The 23,859-nt window shown below is 40.2% G+C and overlaps 1 protein-coding gene across 7 annotated transcripts in view; it reads right to left on the bottom strand.

The window, feature by feature from the left end:
• Window positions 1-23,859, bottom strand: part of LOC135582076 (uncharacterized) — a 69,248-nt gene that overhangs the window by 18,556 nt on the left and 26,833 nt on the right. For 6 of the 7 annotated variants that reach the window (XR_010493290.1, XR_010493291.1, XR_010493292.1 and 3 more), the window contains 4 exons: window positions 13,927-14,001; window positions 13,658-13,729; window positions 6,253-6,318; window positions 6,058-6,175 (listed from right to left, as the gene is read on the bottom strand). Coding sequence is in view for 3 of the 7 variants with exons in the window: in XM_065137180.1 (XP_064993252.1) it covers window positions 6,058-6,175; window positions 6,253-6,318; window positions 13,658-13,729; window positions 13,927-14,001 (331 nt within the window). In the remaining 4 variants the exon portion in view is untranslated. The remainder of the gene's footprint in view (window positions 1-6,057; window positions 6,176-6,252; window positions 6,319-13,657; window positions 13,730-13,926; window positions 14,002-23,859) is intronic. The other variant, XM_065137182.1, reaches the window with a different exon arrangement.

Below are 23,859 nucleotides of genomic sequence, written 5' to 3'. Positions count from 1 at the left end.
TCCTATCTTTCCTAATAACTCCACACATCCATCTCAACATTTTCATCTCGGCAATACAAACTTTTTGTATATATTGTTTCTTAACTACCTAACACTAAGATCTATAAAACATTATTGGTCTCACAATTATTTTATAAAAAAAATCTTTTAATCTCAAAGGTATCTGATTATCACACAAGACTCCTGACACATCTCTCCATATTAATCATCTTATTTTTATTTTATGATTAATATATTCATCGATACCTCCATCTTATTGAATGATTGATCCAAAATACCTAAAGTTTTTACTTAAAGGAACTTCTTGTTCATCCAACTTAACTATATTCTCCTATCTATTCTTAGAATTATTAAAATTGTAGCTCATATATTCTATTTTAGTCCTACTTAATCTTAAACCTTTAATTTCTAAGGAGTGCCTTTCTAGCTCAAGTTTATAATTAATTCTACCAGGGAGGTCTATCATTTATTGACTAGTAAGTTCGTCCAAACAAATTGCAAGAGGAAGAAAACAGATGAAAATTTGATTGTAATAATGTCAACTTTTTCTAGCTTCACAATGATTATAGAATGTAATCTGTAGAAACATTTAAAACACATCCATTCGAGATTAGTGTCATACACTATGCATACATATTGGACACTCAAATTGCCACATTGAGAGTAGGTCAAGCCAAAATATTTCTCATGGCAAATGCAACAAATTTAAAATATATCCAACAGCCATTTCATGAAAAACTCTTCAGCTTTCCTCAAATCTCAGTGAACAGATAGAGGTATTGACAACTTGTACTGTCAGTAGCTTACAAAGACTGAAAAGAGTCTCTTCGAGCAACAAGCTTGTCAACAACAAACAAACTCTTAAGCTATAGAACACCATGATGTTCCCCTACAAATCACCCATAAGGTAACATCCTCCCTAACCGTAACTCTCAAGCTAATACCTACTGACACCGAGATGTTACGAGAAAATATTGTTTGGCTTGCTATTAGGAAGGCTCTAACTCATATCCCTGTACGAATCAACAATGAGAGCCTTTCTACTTCCTTTATCATAATAAAGAAACCGTGTAAATCCTCATGCTCCATGGTATGCATCCTAGGTGGCAAGACCAAAATTTTGTTCCTTTGTCTTCATGTAGCAGTGAGAACATAAAATTGGTGATCCCAACCATTATTATGAGTCAGGCAATATTTTCACATCACTACTATCTCCGCAATATTTTCACATCGTTGTTTGCAGACATCACGAAGAGCGAACTGCTAGGAAGGTGTTTCATCAAATGATTGAACTTGTAGCTTGTCAAATGCATCCAATGAATCAACCAATTGGGATGTCTAACCCTTTTCCTTGCCATGATAACCATATGCATGATCATGTTGTGTGCTACTATGGCCCCAACCTCATCCAAAAGTGTATTGTCTAAATCTTCTGCTACACAAATCTTATCAAGTATTGGAACTAAATTGTCATGATAGAGCTGGAAATCAAGCATAGCAACCTCAGGTGCCTCTGTTTCCTTATTGATCTCAATACATTGCAACCTAAAATGCATATTATAATGGATGTAGACAAGCTTCACCAAGCTTGTCTATGCTTGAGGGTTGATTGTGAGCTTATATCTAAACTGAGGTGAACCTCAACCAATTTCAGTCGCAGCAACCATTGTATGATGTGGTCTCTGATAGGACCCGAACTACTATTCTTTTCAAATTTGGTGTCACCAGATAGCTACATAAAGATTGACATCCATTAACATTTGTTATAGTCAAGCAACTTGGTTGAGACCAATAACAGATGAATTATAAGGTTTGGTTGTATTACCATGATCCACATGATATCTGTACAATGTGCATGACGTTTCCAAAATAATCTGAACTTATATCAACAAAATATAGTTAATTAATAATCGAATATAGGTCAATGATGAAACATGATAGTCTTTAATACATAATTTATTTATACTAGAGAACTCCTTTTCACTCAGACCAATACGTACCAACTGGTATTTACTTGTCTAATGTAAGCATAAACCAATACGCAAACCCACCCCATTTCAAAATAGTCTGAACTTATTTTAACAAAATATAGTTGATTAATAATTGAATATAGGTCAATGATGAAATATGATTTTCTTTAAGACATAATTTATTTATACTAGAGAACTCCTTTTCACTCAAACCAATACGTACCAACTAGTATTTACCCGTCTGATCTGAGCATGAACCAGTATGCGAACCCAACCCACTTTGAACAATTTGGCTTGGATCATATATAAAAGAAAAAAAATTCTTGCCCTAATCTCTCTAATTGTGAGCCACACATGATCTCCTTATCGTCCACTAATACCTACCTCCTCACTACCTACCAATGCTGCATCACTGCCTACCTCCTCAACGCCTATCATATGCTCAATTTCTCCTACTCTTCTTCCTTCCTCTTTCTCCTCGTTCCTCTTCCTCCACTGGTTCCTCTTCTTCCTTCCTCTTCCTCTTCCTCTTCTTTCCTCCTCTTCCTACATCACATCCTTTTCTTCCTTCCTCTTCCTCCACCACCTCCTCCATTGCCTCCTCTTCCCTTTTCCTCTTCCTCCTTTTCTTCCACTACCTCCTCTTCTTCCTTTCTCTTCCTCATTCCCCTTCCTCCTTCCTCTTCTCCACTACCACCTATTATTCCTTCCTTCTTCTTCCTTCCTCTTACATGCATACCGGTGTATCATATACCAGTATTGGTCGGTACATATCTGTCCGGTTGGGAATCAGTACAGTACCCTTGTATAAAATTGCAATCCATGATTTATACCTCAATTGTACCAATCAGACTAGGGATCACTATAGTAACCCAGTATGAAATTGCAATCCTTGATTTATACCTTAATTACATCTTATATAGACTCGATACTTGACTCAAGTCTATATATGATAGCGTGCATTGCCAGCAATAGTTCGTCATCATCCACCAAACTGTATCAATATTGATTGGCCTAGGATAATATGTTGTATGAATGAATACAACATCTTACAATTATGCACATTTACAAACATAATTGTTAAAGTTACTTTAAAATGTATAATGAATTTTGTAAGCTGTAATACCTGCCCGATGAATATCTTGAGACATCTAGTTCTCTCATCTGTAGTCAAGGACACACATAAAGTTCATTTTTAATTTCATCAACCCGAGCCTTTCTAATCTTCTCCCTTTCCTGCCATATCAAGTGAATCAAGCAACTCTACACCTCTTTTTCTTATCTATATGTCATAGGACTACATACAATGGCTCAACTGCCTTAACTACATTACCCGCTGAAGCCCAGAATCTAAAGGATGGAATATATTTTTCAACTTTTTTTCGGTCAAGAACTGCCATAATAAGAGTTGGCACATTTGAATGAAGGTGAACATGAACTTTAATAGGATCTTCCTTTGTCGAATTGACTGACTATAGGGCAATAAAATTAGTTGCAAATTGAGTGATGTTTGATAATAGGATCTCACCATGCATAACTATATGTATATATGTATAACCTTTAGAGGGTTATATATGTATCTCCTAGTGCTTTGTGCCCTTAACTACTGCAATATCACCAATATCCTTCATTAAGTCGAGACAATGGGCCAAAGTGTCCAAAATAAATTGTCTGTTGTCCGTCAATGGTTCACTTCTCTTCTTGAGGTTGGCCATATTATCTGCCACAACCTTTACCACATATTGGAGTTTGATCTCCCCCAAAACCAAGTCTATTTGGCCATCTATGTAGGTTGCATCATGAAACTGACTCGGACCAGCTATCACACATCAAGTGCTGGCATCTTACCAGAAGTATTAATAAACCCCCGTAAAGCGAACTACCTCTATGAGCTCTCTTGCCAAACTAAGGAGGGCCAATCAATTATCTAATGCTTGCGCTCCAACCGAAGAGGTATGTACTAGTAGCAATTGTCTACCTCAATGTGGAAGATTGACCAAACTGCAACAGTTCACTACCATTACCGTTGCCACTACCACTCTTATACTCTCAACTTGGTCAAACAATATCTCATCGCCTCCTTGTACATGTATTAATGCTCCAATGATGTCTGCATCCCGACTGCAAACTCAAGGTCATCGTTAATAATTGACACCACAACCCTCATGCTAATTATAGGCTGCAGTTCTATAGGACGTCTTTCATACTCTTCCGATCGTGCATTCTCTTAGAGCCTTACTACTCTAATATCCAATTATGCTTTGAATCAATGACTATTGTACCGCTCGAAACGATACAAAACGGGTCATACATACCGGTTCAAGCATGGACCGATACGCGGACCACCCTTATTATGGGTGATCCAATCCAACTCAAGAAAAATAAAAAACCTAAAATAGCGACGGGGCCCATGCAACTCAGGAATAAAAATGAAAAAAAACCTAAAATACTCACGAACGCGTGCCCTCCTCGCAACATTGTTGCCGCTGCTCTTGCTTCATGACGTTGTGGCTGTCGCCTTTGCTTTGTGACACCGCTGCTGCTGTCGCTGCTGCTACGTTCCTTCTTCCCGAGGACACTCCCACCTCTTCTCTTCTTCCTTCTCTTCCACCACTTCTTTTCCTTCTTCTTCCTTTTCCATCACTTCCTCTTATTCCTTCTTCCCCCTCTTCCTCCTTTCTTCCTCCTCTTCCTCCAACCACCCTTCCTCTTACTCTTCTTTTTTTTCCTCTCTGAAATGTCGATGTGTGTACCAAGACACCAATACTAACCAGTATACCCGATCTGACTGAAACACTGAAACGGGTTCGGTACCCAATATAACGATCCTTACTCCGAATGCCTTCTTTTTATCTCCTAGGGCATTCATGTGCATTTGTATACATTGGAAAATCCTTCCACCAAATACTGCATTATACTAGTGATGCTTCTACACTGACATTTAAGTTGCAACTTGTTAAGTGTCATGAATTCTTTAGATACAGCCAGTGATCCTTCCACCAAATATATATATATATATATATATATATATATATATATATATATATATATATATATATATATATATATTTTTTTTTTTTTTTTTTTTTTTTTTTTTTTTTTTTTTAATGTGCGATGTCACTCTCCCCAGCAGGGCGACATTGTAGAGGCAACGTCCCTCTCTCTCTCTCTCTCTCACCCCCAATATATATATATATATATATATATATATATATATATATATATATATATATATATATATATATATATATATATATAATCTTTTATTTATATATTTATATATATATATTTTTTAAAAAAAAGTGCGACGTCATCGACATCACAGAAAAATGATATATATATATATATATATATATATATATATATATATATATATATATATATATTTTATTTATAAATAAAAAAATACCATCCGGTAGCGAGCGGTCCACATACCGATTTACTATCGGACCGGTACGTACCGCTCGTACCAGCCGATATCATTCAAAACTGTATACCTTGCCTAAAACATTGAAACCAATTCCAGTAAATACACGTCAGTATACCAGAATGGATTGAAAATGTACCAGTAGTCACAGATGGGTACAGAATTAATATCCAAGATTTAGAATCATGGTACAAACATTCTAGATAATTTTCTACAATCTTACCTTGCCAATGCAATTTCCAACCAACATACCGTAGTAATGTTACTTATTCTACCTCCAATTTCAGTGATATACACATCAATTAGAAGGATATCAACAGAGAAGTGTAGTTACACTAATTTATGCAATGCATGCAACAAACCTTCAACTGCATATGAAATTTGGCTAGCATATGATAATTATGACTATGCAAGTGTGGATTACCAGGAACACCAGCTTAAACACTTTTAGTTGTTGTAAGTTCTAGAAGTAATTCAGATATTCAAATTAAGTTTTTCTAACATTTCTCTTGTTCGGTAAAAATAGTCTCTATATAGATTGTACATAGAGATTCAAAGTGTAAGAAGAAGCAAAAAGTAACATTAACAAATTATAAAGAATATTGGTATCTTAACTTATTTAAGGTAGAAATAAAAGCATGGAAGTATGAGTTCACATACAGGACTGCCAAGGATTGACCGTCATAGCAATAATTTTTTCCTTGTGTCCAACTGAAGCTCGGTCACCACCAATCAGTCCCAAGTTAAAGAGGCAAGAACCAGTTGTGCAGTCCCAAACCTAATTTGCAGTTTAAGGGTGAAAAATAAAATGTATATCCACCAAGATTCCATTTCAACCAAGAACAATTTAATTACCTTCAACAAGTTGGAACCACATGATACTATACTAGCACCCCTTGCTGCAAATTCAACAGCCTGGATCTGTAAACCAAAGAGAAATAGTAGAGTCATCACGTAACTAGCAGCACTTTCCAGCCAAACAACAGAACAAGAATATACTATAGAACACAAAAGTTCAATATTAGTAATGACATCAAATGAGCTCGAAAAGTCCAACAAGAACTGGTTAATCATAATCCCTACCAAACCAGGTGTTGAAGAATTTCACCAAGATATGTCAATCCAGTAGGTTCAAAATTAATAAGATAATAAATAAACCATATAAAGCTCATAACAAAAGGATACAATAATTTACAGTGTCTGCCCAACAATAATCCCAGACCTGACTGACTCAAAAGTACTTTGTCTATTTTATTCTGGCTTTGAAATCTTGGAAATGAAATTTTCTACCCCAACTTGATGGTAGATAAGGAGGCAAGTAGGTGGTGACAACAGCAAAGATGCAGATGAAAGGGGTTTTGTGACAAGATTGGTGGGAGATGGACAGGTTCCTTCTGCCACTGTGATATGAGTATTTTAACATATTCCTAATGGTTTATTCTTTGTAATTCTTTCCTTCTTTTCTATCCTTCACTAATCCCTCGGCCACTGTTGTTAATCTACATCCAATGCTTCCTCCACTGTTACTCCACAACTACTAAATCTCATGAAGTGCAATTTCATCCAGATCTATATGTATTAACCAGTATTTACTGGTCCGGGTGCCAACCAGCATGTGGACTGCCCAATTTCAGATAGTTTTAACCACAGTACAAATCCTTCCAGTTTGTGCTGTTCTAAATTTTCCTATCATCGCTTGAAGGTATCTTTGTGATTTCTGATGTGGCATTTTTATTCTCTTCTTTCTCTCAACGACTCAGTATTTTTTGCTGCTTTCTCTTTACAAGACTATACTCTGGTTCCTTCCATTTGTCCTCCTTTTCTCTATGCAGCAACCAATCTGCTGAATTTCTCTTTATACAACTCAACTAGAGTCTCGTTCTTTACATTTGTCCTCCTAGTCTTTTACGTCTAAACCAGCAAAAGGGCACAACATGCTGAATTTAAAATAATCGTTGATTGTAAATTATCTATTTAAGCTTAAAGTCACTATACGTAAGTTTGAATTAGTTTACTGAAGTGTTATATTCACTAGTCAAGTTTGGATTGATCACTACAGTGCAATTATAAGTTCATGTTACCAAATGTATCATGAAAAGTGGCATAACAGAGGCAAAATCAGTCCTAATATGGTAATATAATATTGTGATTCCACAATGTTACATTTTATTTCTGGAAAATGAGTCTGATTAGGAATTTTTTGTGTCTATATAAATAAAGAGATACCAGAAGAAAAGGATAAAAACCAAAATGCTCCTAGTTTCCAACTGAAATATCCTTAGCCCATTGTTAACTTTAGCTTGTTCCTTCAATCTTTTCCATGTCTACCTTTCCTCACATCTGCCAATCCTCCCTTCATCATCGCTTCTTTTCGACATCTACTCTAAGAACCACCTGTTGTTGTTGTCTCTCCACAAAGCTACTATTCGACTATTTATCACGCAACTAATCAGAACTTAAGTGAAAATAAATTATAAAACACCCTTGCAATTTATAGGACACCAAGTGATCATCAAAGTGGTACCAAAGCTTAAGCTTGTCAACATGATAGAACCTTCTTGCTCCAAGACAATATCAGCTTGGTATCATATTGTCTCCTGGTAAATTATCATGACAACCACCATAGTGTCTAGCTGCTAGAACAGCACATGCACACGACATATTAAGGTATGTCAATGCCACTCAGAAACAAAAGAAAAGAAATAAAAGCAAAAAAGATAGAAAAGAAACAAACATGGAGATTCCAGTCATGAGTTCTCTCCATGAGACCCTCTAATGGCACAATGCAACAAGATGTTATGGAACTCAAACTGCTGCAACTAACTCTTCACCTCTAATTTCGCATTCCTGTCTTTGAAATTAAATAAGACTGATTTATATATAAATACATACATACATACATGTGTGTGTGTGTGGCTGTATGCTAAGGTTTTAAATACCAGGTAAACCACCCAAAATGACACGAGATGTAGACAGAACAGTTTTGTGCAATCCGATACAGTTGATTTTTAAATTTTTTATTTTCTAAATACCTTTGGTTGAAAACAGCGGCTGACAGCTGTCAACAACCATTAGATTGACAGTTCAGCACCAAGCTTCGGGCAGCTGTTTTCATCATCCTTTTGTCTTTCCTCTACCTTGCAACATCTGCCTTCACCACTGTTGCTTCAGCATCCATCTCCTACTGTCCCAATAAGAAACAACATGCAGACTGAATGATTTCACCCAATCCAATTTAAAACATGTTGATTTTTTTTATTTTTGTTTTTTAAAAGACCTTTTGATTGAAAACAGCTGTTGACAGCCATCAACAACTGTCAAATTGGCAGATATCAGCATAGCTTTCAGCAGCTGTTTTCACCCTCCTTTGCCTTTCCTCTGCCTTGCAGCCTCTGCCTCCACCACTGCCGCCTTGGCATCTCTTGTTGTCATCATATCCTCCTCACATTGTTATCGCTGTTGTCTCCTCTTCTCCTCCTACTTGTTTGCATCCTCCTCCTCCGGTTCTCCTCCACCCGGACCCCTACCAATCGGCACGAGGGCATTTTGACATATTGTACACCCCACCTTGGGAAGACCAATATCAAAACTGGACCAAGATTTAAAGCCCTATTGTATACTACTACATATTTAATATATGAACACCTTACTAAAATACATCCATTTTGATCAACTCCATATAACATATACAGATAAAAGGAGGAATATGTCAATACGTCAACAAGTTAAAATAATCAATAGGTAAATAAGTATTTATTTGTGTTGACATGTGCTTCTTTGTTCCCGTGTACTACACCAAATGGTTGCAGCATTTGAATAGCTCACCTTGGATGAATGCAGCCATGTCATCTTAGCCCACCACTACAAATTGTCTAGGCATTAGATTGGTCAGTCTTTGACATAAATAAAAGACTAACACTCAATTCCATTGTTGTCCTATTATCCAAGATCTAGATTATGGAAAACAAAATCCAGCATCCAAAAGATAGCTTTAACTAACAAAATCTAGGTATTACCAAATCCAACCTTGACTAATTAATTAGGCACTTCCTTCAAACATTTGTATTCCAAAATCATAATTTTATCACAGTTAATCTTCTCACTGCACTATTATCTGATAGCAGATAATGCAACAAATTAGTAGTATTGCACAATACAAACATGAGACACAGATTTAGATGTATATTCAAATGATGTACATAAATTTAAAAGTTAAACAGTTATGTTCCATTCCAACTTTAAAATTGGAAGATGTGATCATAAAAAGCCTTGGAAACCAAAAAAGTCTGCCTTCTTGTTCAATATGTATGGTCCATAAATAAAGGTTTGATAAGTGTTTGACAAGATAAATAATTCAACATGATCCATACAAGTGGATATGAGAAACAAGGTAGCACAACTTGCTTTTAGACCAACAGATCAAGATCATGTCCATGGCTAAGGATGTTATATGTATCTCTAGAGTGGCATTAAAAAAAAAACTGTTATCTCTTCATGTTCTTTCTAGCATCACTCTTCTAGTTAGAGTTACAACACATTTTGTACCCCTTCGAATTTGGACCACATAAGGAACTAACTTGGATGAAGATCTTTGCTTAAGAATATAAAATGCATTTATCCCCCTAGGGCCCACCACCCAGCAGGTGCAGAAACATAAACAAAAACAACAAGAAACCATATGTCCTTTACATCTATCTTCCTGCCTTTGAGCTCTGTGCAGGGCATCATCGTTACTTACGTGAAGAGTGGTCAGATCTTGTATTGGTCTCTATTTACTTCTTCCTGCAATACCAACCTTAAATGACAACTTATCTAATTAGGAATTCAACAGGTCTCCTTTGGTTTCTTGTAATCTTCAACGGTTTTCTCCCATCTTATCTTCAATCAGGGCTATACTTAATTGTTTGTGAATAAAGCCACTACTCATTCTATATTTTCTAGTATGTCCATTCATCACCTCAACATTCCGATCTTGGCTATGTTGAGATGCATATTTTCCTAATGCCCAACACACACAACAATCCATAAAGTTCTTTTACTTCAAAAGGCACACAACAATCACACAAAACCCATGACTTGTGATGCCTCATTTGCATTTGAAACAACTCACCTTTACTCCATGATCAGTGTGCTAGTTACTCTCTCCTTGTTGAACAAAAGATCCTGGATGCTTAAAACATTTATTTATATTTATTTTTTGTTTATCAATCTTTTTTTTAAAACAAAGTAAATGTTCATTAATTAATTAAACTAGTTATATCAAAAACAAGGGGAGAATATAAATCCAACTTCCAAAAGAAAGACATCCTGTTACGGACAAACTTCTAAACAAGATATTTGATGTAATGCTTATGTATGTCCGTGTCTTTTGGCATGTTCATGCCTTGTACAGCATGTAGAGGAGCGGTCGAAGGCTTAATAGTCCCATTTTAGTTGGGTTGGTGGCCTCTTTAGGCTTGTAAATAAAGGTTGTGTCATGTGGACACGTGCGAGAGATTCTCGGTCTGTAATGGACCATTTTACCCTTTGTTGTGCAACTGTTCAGAGCTTGTAAAGTCTGTTTGTAATTTGCATTGTTTATGAAGTGTTTTTCGGAGATGTTTGCTTGTGGATCCCGATTGAGACGTTCTCTCTAACCCGTTCTCTCTTTTGTTGGTCCTAAAGGACAATGGGAGGCTTCGGGGAGGCTGACCTTTGCGGACGGACACGCAAGGGTGCCGCACGACTTAGGCAAAACCAACTAAGTCCGTGACAGTCCGATGAACTCTCCCAAGATCGGTAAGCTTGTGGGAACAATAGTTGAGAGTTCTGCAAATATGAGAAAATCTATTGACAGATACATCAGAAGAAAAAGATTTGATGTCCGAGATAATGGCCTCAAGAGAGAAAGAGATGGGAGCTTCTCCTTTAAGCATGGTGATAAAATAGGCGACGTCTCAATTAACCCCAAGTTTTTGCCATCTACCGTTTCTAGCAGTCTTTTGAGTGCCTCTAAAAGAGCTAATCCTCCTGCTGTACAATCTTAGCTACACTCAGTTCTTTTAGCACTGTTGAAATTATATCTAATTATCGGCCTAAGTCTTTGTTTAAGATACTATATTTATCTCCAAAACTTAATTTTAGAATTAATCCCAACTTCATTAATTTGAACCATATCATCTGCAAAATTACACCTTTAGAACTCATACCATACACAATTAAAACCAAGGTCTGCCATACCGAATCATACCGCCCGGTACGGGTGGTACGTACCGGTCTGACAGGCTACCGGTACGCGGACCGCCCGCTATCGGGCGGTACGTTCAAAAAAACTAAAAAAAACCCCGTATCGAACGATACGGGGTAATATCGGGCGGTAACGATCGAAATTTCGATCGTTACCGCCCGACACAACTCGGTAATGGTCGATTTCGTCCGTTACCGCCCGGTACCACTCGGTAACGGTTGAAATTGACCGTTAGAGCACGGTAGCAGTGCTACAGTGCTCCAACGGTCAATTTGACCATTGGAGCCCTTTCTCATTCTATTTAAGTCATTCTTCTCTCCTCTATTTAAGCCAAAGGGGAAGGCAGTAGCATCAGTTGCATCGTTGAAAAGAATCGAGTCGGGCGACGAGACACCTTCACAATCACATTCTCTTTCTCGCTCGGTCCAGAGACACGACAACAACACGAACAGTAGTGCCTCGACAGATGATGGCAGTGATGCCGGGCAATTGTTGGTCTCGTCTACACAACTTGAGGGTGGTGAATGGACTGCGGAGCAATATTTTACATATGCCACTCAAGATTCAAATCATGGAACTCGACAAGGTACTAGTCAAGTTTATGCGCGGAAGGGGAAGGGGAAGGCAGTGGATGAATATGAACAAATGCGACAGAGCATACATGATATAGACACAGAAAGAGGCTCATCGTATTCACAGCCATCGTATTATGGAGAATCATACGGGCAACAACAGTATAGTGATAGTTGGTCATCCTTCTTTGAGCAACAGTATGATACAGAACAGCAGATCAATAGCGAAAGTAGAAGCTCTGACGTTCACCAATATATGCCTCAAGAGCTGCCTCGGACAAATATGATTCATGACGATCAGTCTACGATCAGCACCACATTGATGCATCAATGGCATACGATGTATCAATACACTATGTCATGGGATCAATTTCATGATTGGGTCCAACAAACGTATCATATTGATATGCAGATGTATCGAATCGAGGACCTCGATCCACCACCCGTGGAGGCCCGTCGTTCGTTTTGGTGGTAGAATCAAGTAATCAACAATCAGGTATATCTACAAATGTGATTATTTAATTCATTTGAATTTTAGAGTTTATATTGTAACAAAATAGTCTAACAATTCAACTGATTTTTCTGTAGATATTTCAATCTATAACGGGCTGAAATACGAACCTCGAACAAGACTACCTCAAAGCCCGAAAAAGATATGTGATACTATTCTTACCTAATTTACATTGATTTTGCTAAACTTATACTATTACTATATTTATTTGTAACTTGAAAACCCTATCCTAACTTTTTTTTTTAATTTTCAGGTATTTTCGGAGGGTTAAATCTGTGAAATCAGGTGTACCGCTCGGTACACCGTACTGTACCATACCGAGCCCAGGTCGAAACGTCGATATGGTACGGTAATGCGAACCATGATTAAAACCATTTAATATTTCAAAATTACAACCAAGATCTTCTAGAACTCATTTCTTATTCTTGTCCAGATGTCTCAGCATCAATCGAGTAGTAAAGAAACTACTACTCTGAGAAAATATAGACATTAGAATATAAAAATTATGATTTTTTATGTTGATCAAAGTCATCAAACAACATGGGATAAGAACATTATGAACAAGGATTCAAAAGCTAATAAGAGCTCTTATCAAGCACGGTATTGTTTTCTTTAACAATTGACACAAAGTAATGTTCCATCAGTGAACAGCCACATAACCTTCAAATGAGAGGGACTGTTTTCCAGCACTAGCTATCCATCAACAAGAAATCTCCTGCAACTATATAGTAATTACTAAGAAAAATAAAACCTTAAAACCTTAACCTATTTCAAGAATCTCATAAAAATAACTACAGCATGATTCAAGGGTGAAATATGAGGTTATACAATACCATTTCAGAAGAATTATCACAGTATAAAATGAAATATCACTTTTTCACGGTATTAATTTATACAATTCAAGAGAACACTCTACAACTAAATCAAACAGAATCACAATTATCATGTTACCTGACAATTATGACCACTAAGTTGCACTGCCTTTCCAGAAAGAAGGTTATAGAGTAGTAACTCATTAGGAGCCTGATCAGAAGAAGAAAGGCAAAAAAAACACCCAGCTCAAATTTGGTATGTGTTTAGAAAACGACAACAAACAGTGGTGTATAGGTTGACCAGAATAAATAACTCTACATCTAAGATAAATTGTATTGAACATTAGCTAAAATTTGCAAAAAAAAACTGCTCTAAGGGCAGTCATCGGTATCAAGTGAAACACTGACCTGATTAGAACTACACACCAGTTGAGGCAGCCCTTCTGGGTGAAATCTTACATCAAGAACCTTTTGGATGCCTTGCTAAAAGCCAATATGACAGTAAAACTACAATTAGGTGCTAGGTAAATAGCTTCTTAAAAATATCATGCAGAAAAGGCCAAAAAAATTTGAAATGAAAGACAAGGCAAATAACAACTAACATACTCCAGCCAAATATTTCATTCAGCAGAAGATACTCGATACATGTTATCCTAAATGACAGGTCATAAAAATGTATAGAAGCCAAAATGTCAACAAACTGTGATTTTTGTTGAGCAACTGAAAAAGAAAATCTAGCAAATAATGTTAGATCCCGTAAACCAGAAGACCAAAGGGTTTTGCACCTCCGCAGTTATGTGCTAACATGTGAAAATGAACAAGTCAAATGCAACTGGAAAAGAAGTACGAGGATAGACTTGTTGTTAGATGTGCAATGATGCACAATAGTTTTACTATAATGACAGTTAGTTGATCATACGCAGCAAGTTCAGCTATGAACTGGTACATGAACTGTCCCTTACCATTATGTCACGGACTTAACTGGAATTGCTCAAGTCGTAAGGCACCCTTGCGGCAAAGTCACGGACTTAGCTGAAGTTGCCTAAGTCGTGAAGCACCCTTACGCCAATTTCTCGGACTTAGCTGGGATTGCCTAATTTATAATGCACTCTTGCAATATGCATCCACAAAGGGTCAGTCAATTTTCAACATCGCCCAGGTCTCGTAGGACCTGTAAAAAGAGCAAGCTGATTAATTCAAAAGTGAGTGGCGGACAAATCCCGACGTCTTGCGAAAAGGGAAGCTTTACAAACAATTTAGCAAACACTTTGAGTGCAAGAGAGAAAGGAGAAAACAAAGACTTTAGAAGACAAAACGAACAATCACATGTTCACAAACGACTATTCACCGAGTGTCGGGCGCGATGGCAAGTTCCCATCAAGTTCCCTGTTGATAATAAAGAAGGATCCTTCGTACTTGCATACTAATCCCTTGTGCACTTTTTGCCTAAAGAACTTAAGTGATGATGGTTGGAGCTTCACCAACACCATGTTGCCAACCTTAAACTCATGTGATCGCCTTCCCAAGTCTATCCACTTTTTCATCTTTTGGCTGCCTTCTTCAAATAAGCCCACACAATATCAGCATTTCGATGTCATTCCTTTGCAAAGTGATATGCTGACGAACTACTCCCGGGATACCCGATTGCTAAGGTGTGAGGAGTCGATGGTTGCTATCCCATAATGATCTCGAAGGAGCTCTTATTGAACGCAGAGCTCCACGACAAGTTGTAGGAGAATTGGGCAATGTCCAATAGCTTCACCCAATCCCGTTGGTTGGCACTCACGAAGTGCCGAAAATATTGCTTAAGGAGCGAATTTATTCTTTCAGTTTGGCCATCCTCTAGGGTTGGAGACTTATGGAGAAGTATAATTTGGACCCTAGCAATTTAAATAGCTCGGTCCAGAATCGCCCCAAAAACCGAGCATCTCGATCACTGATGATATTGTGCGGGACTCCCCAACACTTTACCACATTCTTTCTCATCAACTTAGCCGTCTCCTCTACTGAACAGTGTAGGGGTGCAGCATTGAATATTGCATACTTCGAAAATCGATCGACCACCATGTGTATCGATCTGAGTCCCCCTATTGCCGACAAGCTTGATATGAAGTCCAAGGAAATGCTCTCTCACGGCCTTTCTAGTACAAGCAACGGCTCCAAAAGTCCGATCGGCTTCCGCTGCTCTACCTTATCTTGTTGGCAAGTAAGGCACACGTTCGAACATACTCCTCTACATCAGTCCCCATCTTCGACCAATAGAAGGCCCTCACTACAAGAGCCAATGGTCAGTAAATACCAAGATGTCCAGCCCAAAGGGAATCGTGACACTCTCTCAAGAGTTCATACCTCAAATTGTCCACTCGAGAAACATAAACACTATTTCCTTTAGTGTAGACGAGTCTCTCCTAGACTCAAAATCGTCATGTCTTACCTTCTTTAATTAGTTGCATCAGGGTTACTGCATAGGGATCACTGTGTGGTCCATCCTTGATTCTGGAAATGAAGTTGACTGACATGCTTGGCCTCCGCCTTCCAACTGCATAGCGTTCACCAGCTCCACTTTCCGACTCAATGCATCGACCACGACATTTGCTCTTTCAGGCTTGTACTCAATTGACATATCAAACTCAGCTAGGAGGTCCTACCATTGTGCTTGCTTTGACGAGAGTTTCTTTTGAGTTTGGAAGTAACTAGAAGTGATGTTGTCCGTCCTTCTCGTAGATAGTGGTGTTGCCAAACTCGTAGATAGTGGACCACCAATGTCATCTCCTTCTCGTGCATCGGATACCGCCATTCGGTATCATTAAGCTTGCGGCTCTCGTAGGCCATCGAGTGACCCTCCTACATAAGTACTCCTCCAATAATGAAGTACGAAGCATCTATATAGACTTCAAAGGGCTTCCCATAGTTTGGCAATTTAAGATTTAAGTACCGATTCTTCCAACACAGCAACCTTTATATCTTGGAATGTCGCTTCGCATTTGATAGACCATCGCCAAGGCTGCTCCTTCTTCAGCAACTCTGTCAATGGAGCTACACGCTTCGAATACCAAACTATAAAGCACCAATAATAGTTGACGAAACCAAGGAAGGATCTCAGCTCCAGTACCTTAGGTGTTCGCTATTCCGCCACAACTTGCACCTTTGATTTATCCATCCAAATAGAACCGTCACCGATTCGATACCCCAAGAACAAAATCTTTGTTTGAGCAAAGTAGCACTTCTCCTTTTTCACGAACAAAGTGTTCTCCCTGAGGACCTTGAAATTTGTTCGAAAGTGCTCGACATGCTCCTCAAGCGTTTGGCTATAAACGACGATGTCATCCAAATAGACATCCACAAACTTATCCAAATATTCCTTAAATAGTTGGTTCATGAGGGTACAGAATGTGGTTGGACCGTTGGTTAAGTCGAAAGGCATCACCAAGAACTCGAATACTCCACACCTAGTTACATAGATAATATTCACTTCATCGCCTTCAGCAATGCATACCTACCAGTACCTCAACCAAAGGTCGAGTTTTAAGAAATACTTTGCTTTGCCCAATTAGTCGAACAAACCCACGATAAGCGAGTTGGGATATTTGTTCTTCACCATCACCATATTTAGGGCCCAATAGTCGACACATAATCGAAGAATCCCATCTTATTTTTTTTGGAAAAAAACTAGAGCTTCGAATGGTGCTTTCGAACAGTGATTGCAAAAGGCGCTCGGGCGCTCGCCTAGGCGCTCGGGCGAGGCGAGGCGAGGCCCGAGCGCCTAGCTAATGTCCCATAGCAGGTTCATGAATAGCCTCACTATCAAGTGGCTCTAGCTTTACAGTAGCCAAAAAGGTTAAATCTCCTTTTCGCACCCCCTTCTTCAATTGTAATGCTAATATTTGTTGTGGGTCCTTAATTCATCCTCAAGAAACAAGAACTACGTCGGGGTCATCGCTCCTATTAGACATAAGGAGTTTAAGAACGGTATTGGCACCAACTTTGCCGCATGCATGAACTCCATTCTGAGAATCACTTGGAAGTCGTCCAATGGTGTCGTCATTATGTTTGTGCTTTCATTCCAAGTCCCGATCTTGATGGGTACCACCTTTGCTAGTCCGGAGATTCGCTTAGCTTCCAAGTTCACCGCCTTCAGCTAACTTGGGCTCTTCTCTAAGATTAGCCCAAGTCGCCTTGCTTCTCTATCAGCAATGAAATTATGGGTGGCGCTTATGTCCACCATCGCACGGGTTATTCAACCATTGAGCTTGATTTTCACGTACATCAACTCGCTGCTCCCTGCTTTCTGTGGCTTCGTCTTCAAGTTCCCGCCACTTGTCCTCGCAACGTATTCAAAAAATGTATTGCTCCCATCCGAGATCCTTACGACTCCTCATCATCACTATTGGATTCTGAACAACTCGAACTAAGGGCAACGACCTTACCCTTATCCAATTTAAGGGGGTGGATTGAAGCTGTTAAGGCATTGAGTGCTTGTTTCAATGGGCACTCCCTCACCATATGTGGCCCTCTACACAAGAAGCATCCGCCAGGTTTTAAGGTGTTGCCTTTTGAGCTTAGCCCGTTGTAGGAACTCTTCTTCCTTTGTTCGCCCCCGGACTCCTTTCCTCGAGAATATTTTAGTGGGCGATTTCCTGAAGATTGTTTCTTTTTCCCTGAGTCCTTCGAGGAAACAAAGTCAATGAGACTTTCCGCGGTTGCAATTGCCTCAATCACATCGGTGACATTCCTTCGATGCAGTTCATATTGTGCCCACGTTTTCAGGCCATCAAAGAAGCTGAACAGCTTATCCTTTTCTAACATGTCCTATATATCCAGCATCAGTGCAGAAAATTGCTTCACGTAGTCCCGAATAAAAGTACTTTGGCGGAGTTGTCTTAGCTTCCTCCTTGCAACGAACTCTATGTTCTAAAGTATGAACTGAGTTCTCAACTCTTGCTTCAAGTCCTCCCACATTGTCATAAACAAAACTGTAAACCGGGTGTTTGATGTAATGCTCATGTCTATGTCTTTCGGTTTTGTTCATGCTTTGCATAGCATGTAAAGGGTTGGCAGTAGGCTTAGAAGCCCCATTTTCTTTGGTTTTGGTGGCTATCCTAAACTTGCAAACAAAAGTTGTGTCATGTGGGCACTTGTGGGGATTTTGGTCTGTAGTGGACCATGTTGGAACCTTTGTTTGTGACCGTTCAGAGCTTGTGAAATCTGTTTGTAATTTGCATTGGCTATGAAATGTTTACTGAAGCGATTGCTTGTGGATCCTGAGTGAGACGCTTTCTCTAACCCGTTTTCTCTTTTGTAGGTCCTAAAGGGCCATAGGAGGTTTCGGGGAGGCTAACTTTTGCGGACGGACATGCAAGGGTGCCGCACGACTTAAGCAAAACCAGCTAAGTGCATAATATATGGTATCAGAGCGAGACAAGCACTCATAAAAACACTTGGCATACAAACGTAAAGGACCTAACAAGGCTGCGTTGAGGGCAACCAACACGCGCGACCGTTTGAGGGAAACGAGCATGGAGATGTAGGGAAAATGAGCCGTCGCTCAAAGGAGCGAGCATTTGAGATTGGCATTCAGAGGAATGGCCAACCCTTCGCGTAAAAGGCACCACGAGGACAAGCAAGTTTAGAAGAATACATAGCGCACAAAGGTTGGGATGGCTGAGTTCGAGCTACGGCTCGACGTTGGCAACCATGCTTGATGGTGCTCAAGACAAGTGAGACACTTGGTAAAGGATGAGACCATGCAAGATGGAATGGGTTGTCCAGCGACCGAAAGAGTTATGCAAAAGCTCACAGATGTTAGGGGAATTGCTAACTCGAAGAATTAGATACTCATGCAAGGGCTTGTATGTGGATGATGGAATGTTCGTGGCCATCCCAAGGCGACCAAAACTCAGCGCCATGGAGCATTGAAACTTTCTCTTCGGCATGAGAAGGATACGTCCGTAGAAGGCTGAAGTGTGCAGCGAGTTCAACATGTTGCTAGGCCTTGAAGGGTGCAGCACGGGTTGTATTAGTGAAGAGTCCCAATCTAGCAAGTGCATTTGCGGGGGCAGAACAATGCACAGAGAGAAGTTGCTCCAACGGGATAGATACCTTGGAGGGATAAGTCCCGGTTCTCCAGAAGAAGAATCATGTGCAACGGACCGCATATGTTAATGAGAAGTACCTCAAGACAACAACCCCACAAAGCTCAACGGACCGGGCGAGCGGCGAGGAGTCGTCGCATGATCTCACTTGAGATAATGTATTGGGGGATGCATTGCAAGATCAAGTGGAGGAGCGACCCAAGGCAGCACAAATAAAGGTACACTTGGAGCCCATATGGAGATCGAACTCAACGAAGGGCTGACCCATGGAATGGTAGGCATGAGAGCCACCATCAACTCAATGCAAATCGAGGAGCGGAGCAACTTATGTATAACTTGATGAAGGACCCAAGCCGCATGAAGGGAATTGACATAGAAGATGAAACATGAAGCGTAGGCACGAAGCTTTCCATGAACAGAGGTCAATGACATGAACTCTTGCAGAAGCAAGAGCGGGATCATGTCGTTCCATAGGTCCCCCATTCTGATGGAGCAGACTCATCCTACATGGTGTCAAAGACGAAGGGAGCTTCTAGGCACATACACCTTATCTCGAAGAAGCATTTGACAAAGGAACCAAGGCGACTCAACTTACGAAGGCGAGGTTGGGTTCAGAAGGCATTAGCACGAGGCAAGAGGACATGGAGACGGGTACTCTTGAAGAATACGCCACGGTGCTGCCATTCAAGTTACCACGAAGGGAGCGGTGCACAGCGGAGATTGTGCTAGTAGGGGCAAAGGCCCAGGATCCAAACAATGGTGCACCAATTTAAGCAAAGTCGATGGACTTCGGGAGCTACTAGGCAACGGGCTGTCCTAGAGCTATGCTTCGTCTAGGACTGTCCTAAACTGTCCTACCAATTTCAGCAAAGTTCGACTACTTAACAATAATGGTGGAGTCCAACTGAGAGTCGAGAAGCGCATTGCAACAAAAGGAAAAGATTGAAGACTCAACAAAGGCAAGGAGATACAACGTATGCAAAGGCTTCAACGAGGACGTCGAAAGAAGGGCATGTGGGGGAGAATGTCACGGACAAAACTGTAAACGGGGTGTTTGATGTAATACTCATGTATATCCGTGTCTTCCGGTTTTATTCATGCATTGCACAGCATGTAAAGGGCTGGCAGTGGGCTTAACAGCCTCATTTTCCTTGGTTTTGGTGGTTGTCCTAGGCTTGCAAACAAAGGTTGTGTATGTGAGCACTTGTGACGATTTTAGTCTGTAGTGGACCATTTTGGACCCTTTATTATGCGACCGTTCAGAACTTGTGAAGTATGTTTGTAATTTGCATTGATTATAAAGTGTTTACCGAAACGATTGATTGTGGATCCCGAGTGAGACGCTTTCTCTAACTCGGTTTCTCTTTTGTAAGTCCTAAGGGACCATAGGAGGTTTCGGGGAAACTGACCTTTGCGGACGAACATGCAAGGGTGCCGCACGACTCAGGCAAAACCAGCTAAGTGTATGACAACATGTCCACTCGACACCGACCTTGTTGGATCTCCTCCCAACAGGTTCGCCATCAAAGTTTTGCATCCTCATTCAGATACATGGTTGCTATCAAAACTTTGGTATCTTCAAAATCGGGCTTTGTAGCTCATAAGCATTGTTCCATGTCGAACAAGAAATTCTCGAGCTCCTTTGCATCCCTTGCACCCCCGTAGCAATGCAACTCGGGTGCCCTCAAGGCAAAACTAACTAAGTGTGTGACAACATGTCCACTCGACACCGACCTTGTTGGATCTCCTCCTAACAGGTTCGCCATCAAAGTTTTGCATCCCCATTCAGATATATGGTTGCTATCAAAACTTTAGTATCTTCATAATCGGGCGTTGTAGCTCATAAGTATTGTTCCATATCGAACAAAAAATTCTTGAGCTCCTTTGCATCCCTAGCACCCCCGTAGCAATACAACTCGGGTGCCCTCAAGGCAAAACCAGCTAAGTGTGTGACAACATGTCCACTCGACACCGACCTTGTTGAATCTCCTCCCAACAGGTTCGCCATCAAAGTTTTGCATCCCCATTCAGATACATGGTTGCTATCAAAACTTTGGTATCTTCAGAATCGGGCTTTGTAGCTCATAAGTATTGTTCTATGTCAAACAAGAAATCCTCGAGCTCCTTTGCATCCCTAGCACCCCCGTAGCAATGCAACTCGGGTGCCTTCAAGTTTTGTGGCGACGCAACATAAGTGTTGCTCCCTCCCGCATTTAGCGCCCTTGTGAGCAATCACTCTGGAAGTGAGTTCCACCACAACTTCGTGCAGATGTTGCACGGAGTCTTTGGTGTCCTTCGTCAGTCGATCAACCAGAGACTCAACCTTGTCGACCCGAGATCCAGCTTCTTCGTACGATCTCTCTACCCCAAGAAGCCTTCGTTGGCCTTGGTGAAGTTTCTCCAAACTCGCTTCAAGAACTCCGTCGCTGTCTCTCCTTATGGCTCTTTTTCCCGATTGTTGCTCCAGATTGCGCCTCCTTCGCTTGCGGAGAATAGCCAACTTCTCGCTCGTCATGTTCATTGCTGCGCTCCTCCTGAGCAACTCTAACAGCATACGAGCGAGTTTGCAATTGCAACCCACCTACAATTGCTTCGGGCAATGGCCTGGCTTGCCCCATCTTGCTCGATTCGCCACGATGCTTCGTCATGGTAAGATTACAAAATTTCTTCATTGTTTGCTCAAAATTGCTTGCCCGCTCTGATACCATAATGTCACAACTTAGCTGAAATTGCTTAAGTCGTGAGACACCCTTACAGCAAAGTCACGAACATAGCTGGAGTTGCCTAAGTCGTGAAACACCCTTGTGCCAACTTCTCGAACTTAGCTGGGATTGCTTAAGTCATAACGCACCCTTACGATATGCGTCCGCAAAGGGTCAACTAATTTGTAACCTCGCTCAGGTCTCGTAGGACCTGTAAAAAGAGCAAGTTAATTAGTTCGAAAGCGAGAGACGGACAAGTCCCGACGTCTTGCGAAGAGAGAAGCTTTACAAGCAATTCAGAAAACACTCTGAGTGCAAGAGAGGAAAGAGAAAACAGGGACTTATAAGGCAAAACGAATAATCGCAAATCCACAAACGACTGCTCACCGGGTGTCGAGCGAGATGGCAAGTTCCCATCAAGTTAACATGCGAACTTGTGTATACCAATCAACGCCCAACACTACCCCGAAGCCCCATCCACACTTGTGCCACTCGAGGGGTTCCAAGGGTCTGAGATGGCTGATGTTTCGCGATCGGCTGCAGTTTGAAAAAAACAGGTCGTAGCACCTGAAAACAAAGCCATTTTGGGATAGGTTTGCCCGGCGTGATGAGCGATCATACTGTAGTGTTGCGAACTGTTCTTGCTTACATTTTTCCGACAAAAACACACAAAACCAAGGCAAAACATGCTGCCAAGCATCTGTACAAGCATGCGAAAGCGACAAACAATTCGTTGAGCGAAGATGTTGCGAGTGCGTGACAACCGTTCGTGACAAATCGATAAAGGGAAGACACAAATAATCTCATGTTTTATAATATGGGATGAATCTAAAGTTAAGTTTAGGAAATGGGCTTCAACCATGGCATCCTCTGACCCTATCTCATGAGGTAAAAAATAAGAAAGAAAAAAAAGGAAGAAGCCCAAATGCGAGTTACAGTAGAGAAAAACAAGAGGATTCCCCTCTCCCCTCAGTTTTTTATATGTTGGTAAGATGTGATATACGAGACCAAAGGGTTGCTATTATCTAGTAAAAACAAGGGCGTACCTGGTGCATGAGGTTTCCTCCATTGAGGAGAGGCTACTGCTACTATCTAGTGCATATCCATATTTAAATCCTTGCTTTTAACCACATAATTCACCATAATTTTAGTGTCCATGGGCAAACTGAGACGTGTCCACCCCAAAACAGACTGTTCACACGTGGGTCAGGCAGTAAGCTATCCTGCAAATCTTTGGACCTCAAAGGAGACCCAACGAATCTCTTTTAAGGTGTAAAAGAGGGCTGACAAGACCTCTTTTTCACTCCTAACAGATATATTCCCTTTTCCTTACAGTTCAATCCTCTTATCACTCTACAAACTAGCCATCATCAACCCTCTTTCCCTTCATCTATCCCTTTTTTCCTTCCCTCATCTCAACCCTTTTCCCTAAACTTCTCTCTCCAATTAAGATTATTTAATAATTTGGACAAGTATAAAAAGTTGAAGAAAAAGTTCAGTGACATATGGCAAAGCTGATCCTATTGACAACCAAAGAATCTAAAAAT

Source organism: Musa acuminata, chromosome BXJ3-1 (genome assembly GCF_036884655.1).
Source record: "Musa acuminata AAA Group cultivar baxijiao chromosome BXJ3-1, Cavendish_Baxijiao_AAA, whole genome shotgun sequence".
In the NCBI taxonomy this organism is placed as follows: Eukaryota; Viridiplantae; Streptophyta; class Magnoliopsida; order Zingiberales; family Musaceae; genus Musa; species Musa acuminata.
The sequence above is the reverse complement of the archived record's forward strand: the minus strand, read 5'-3'. Positions and strand labels throughout refer to the sequence as shown.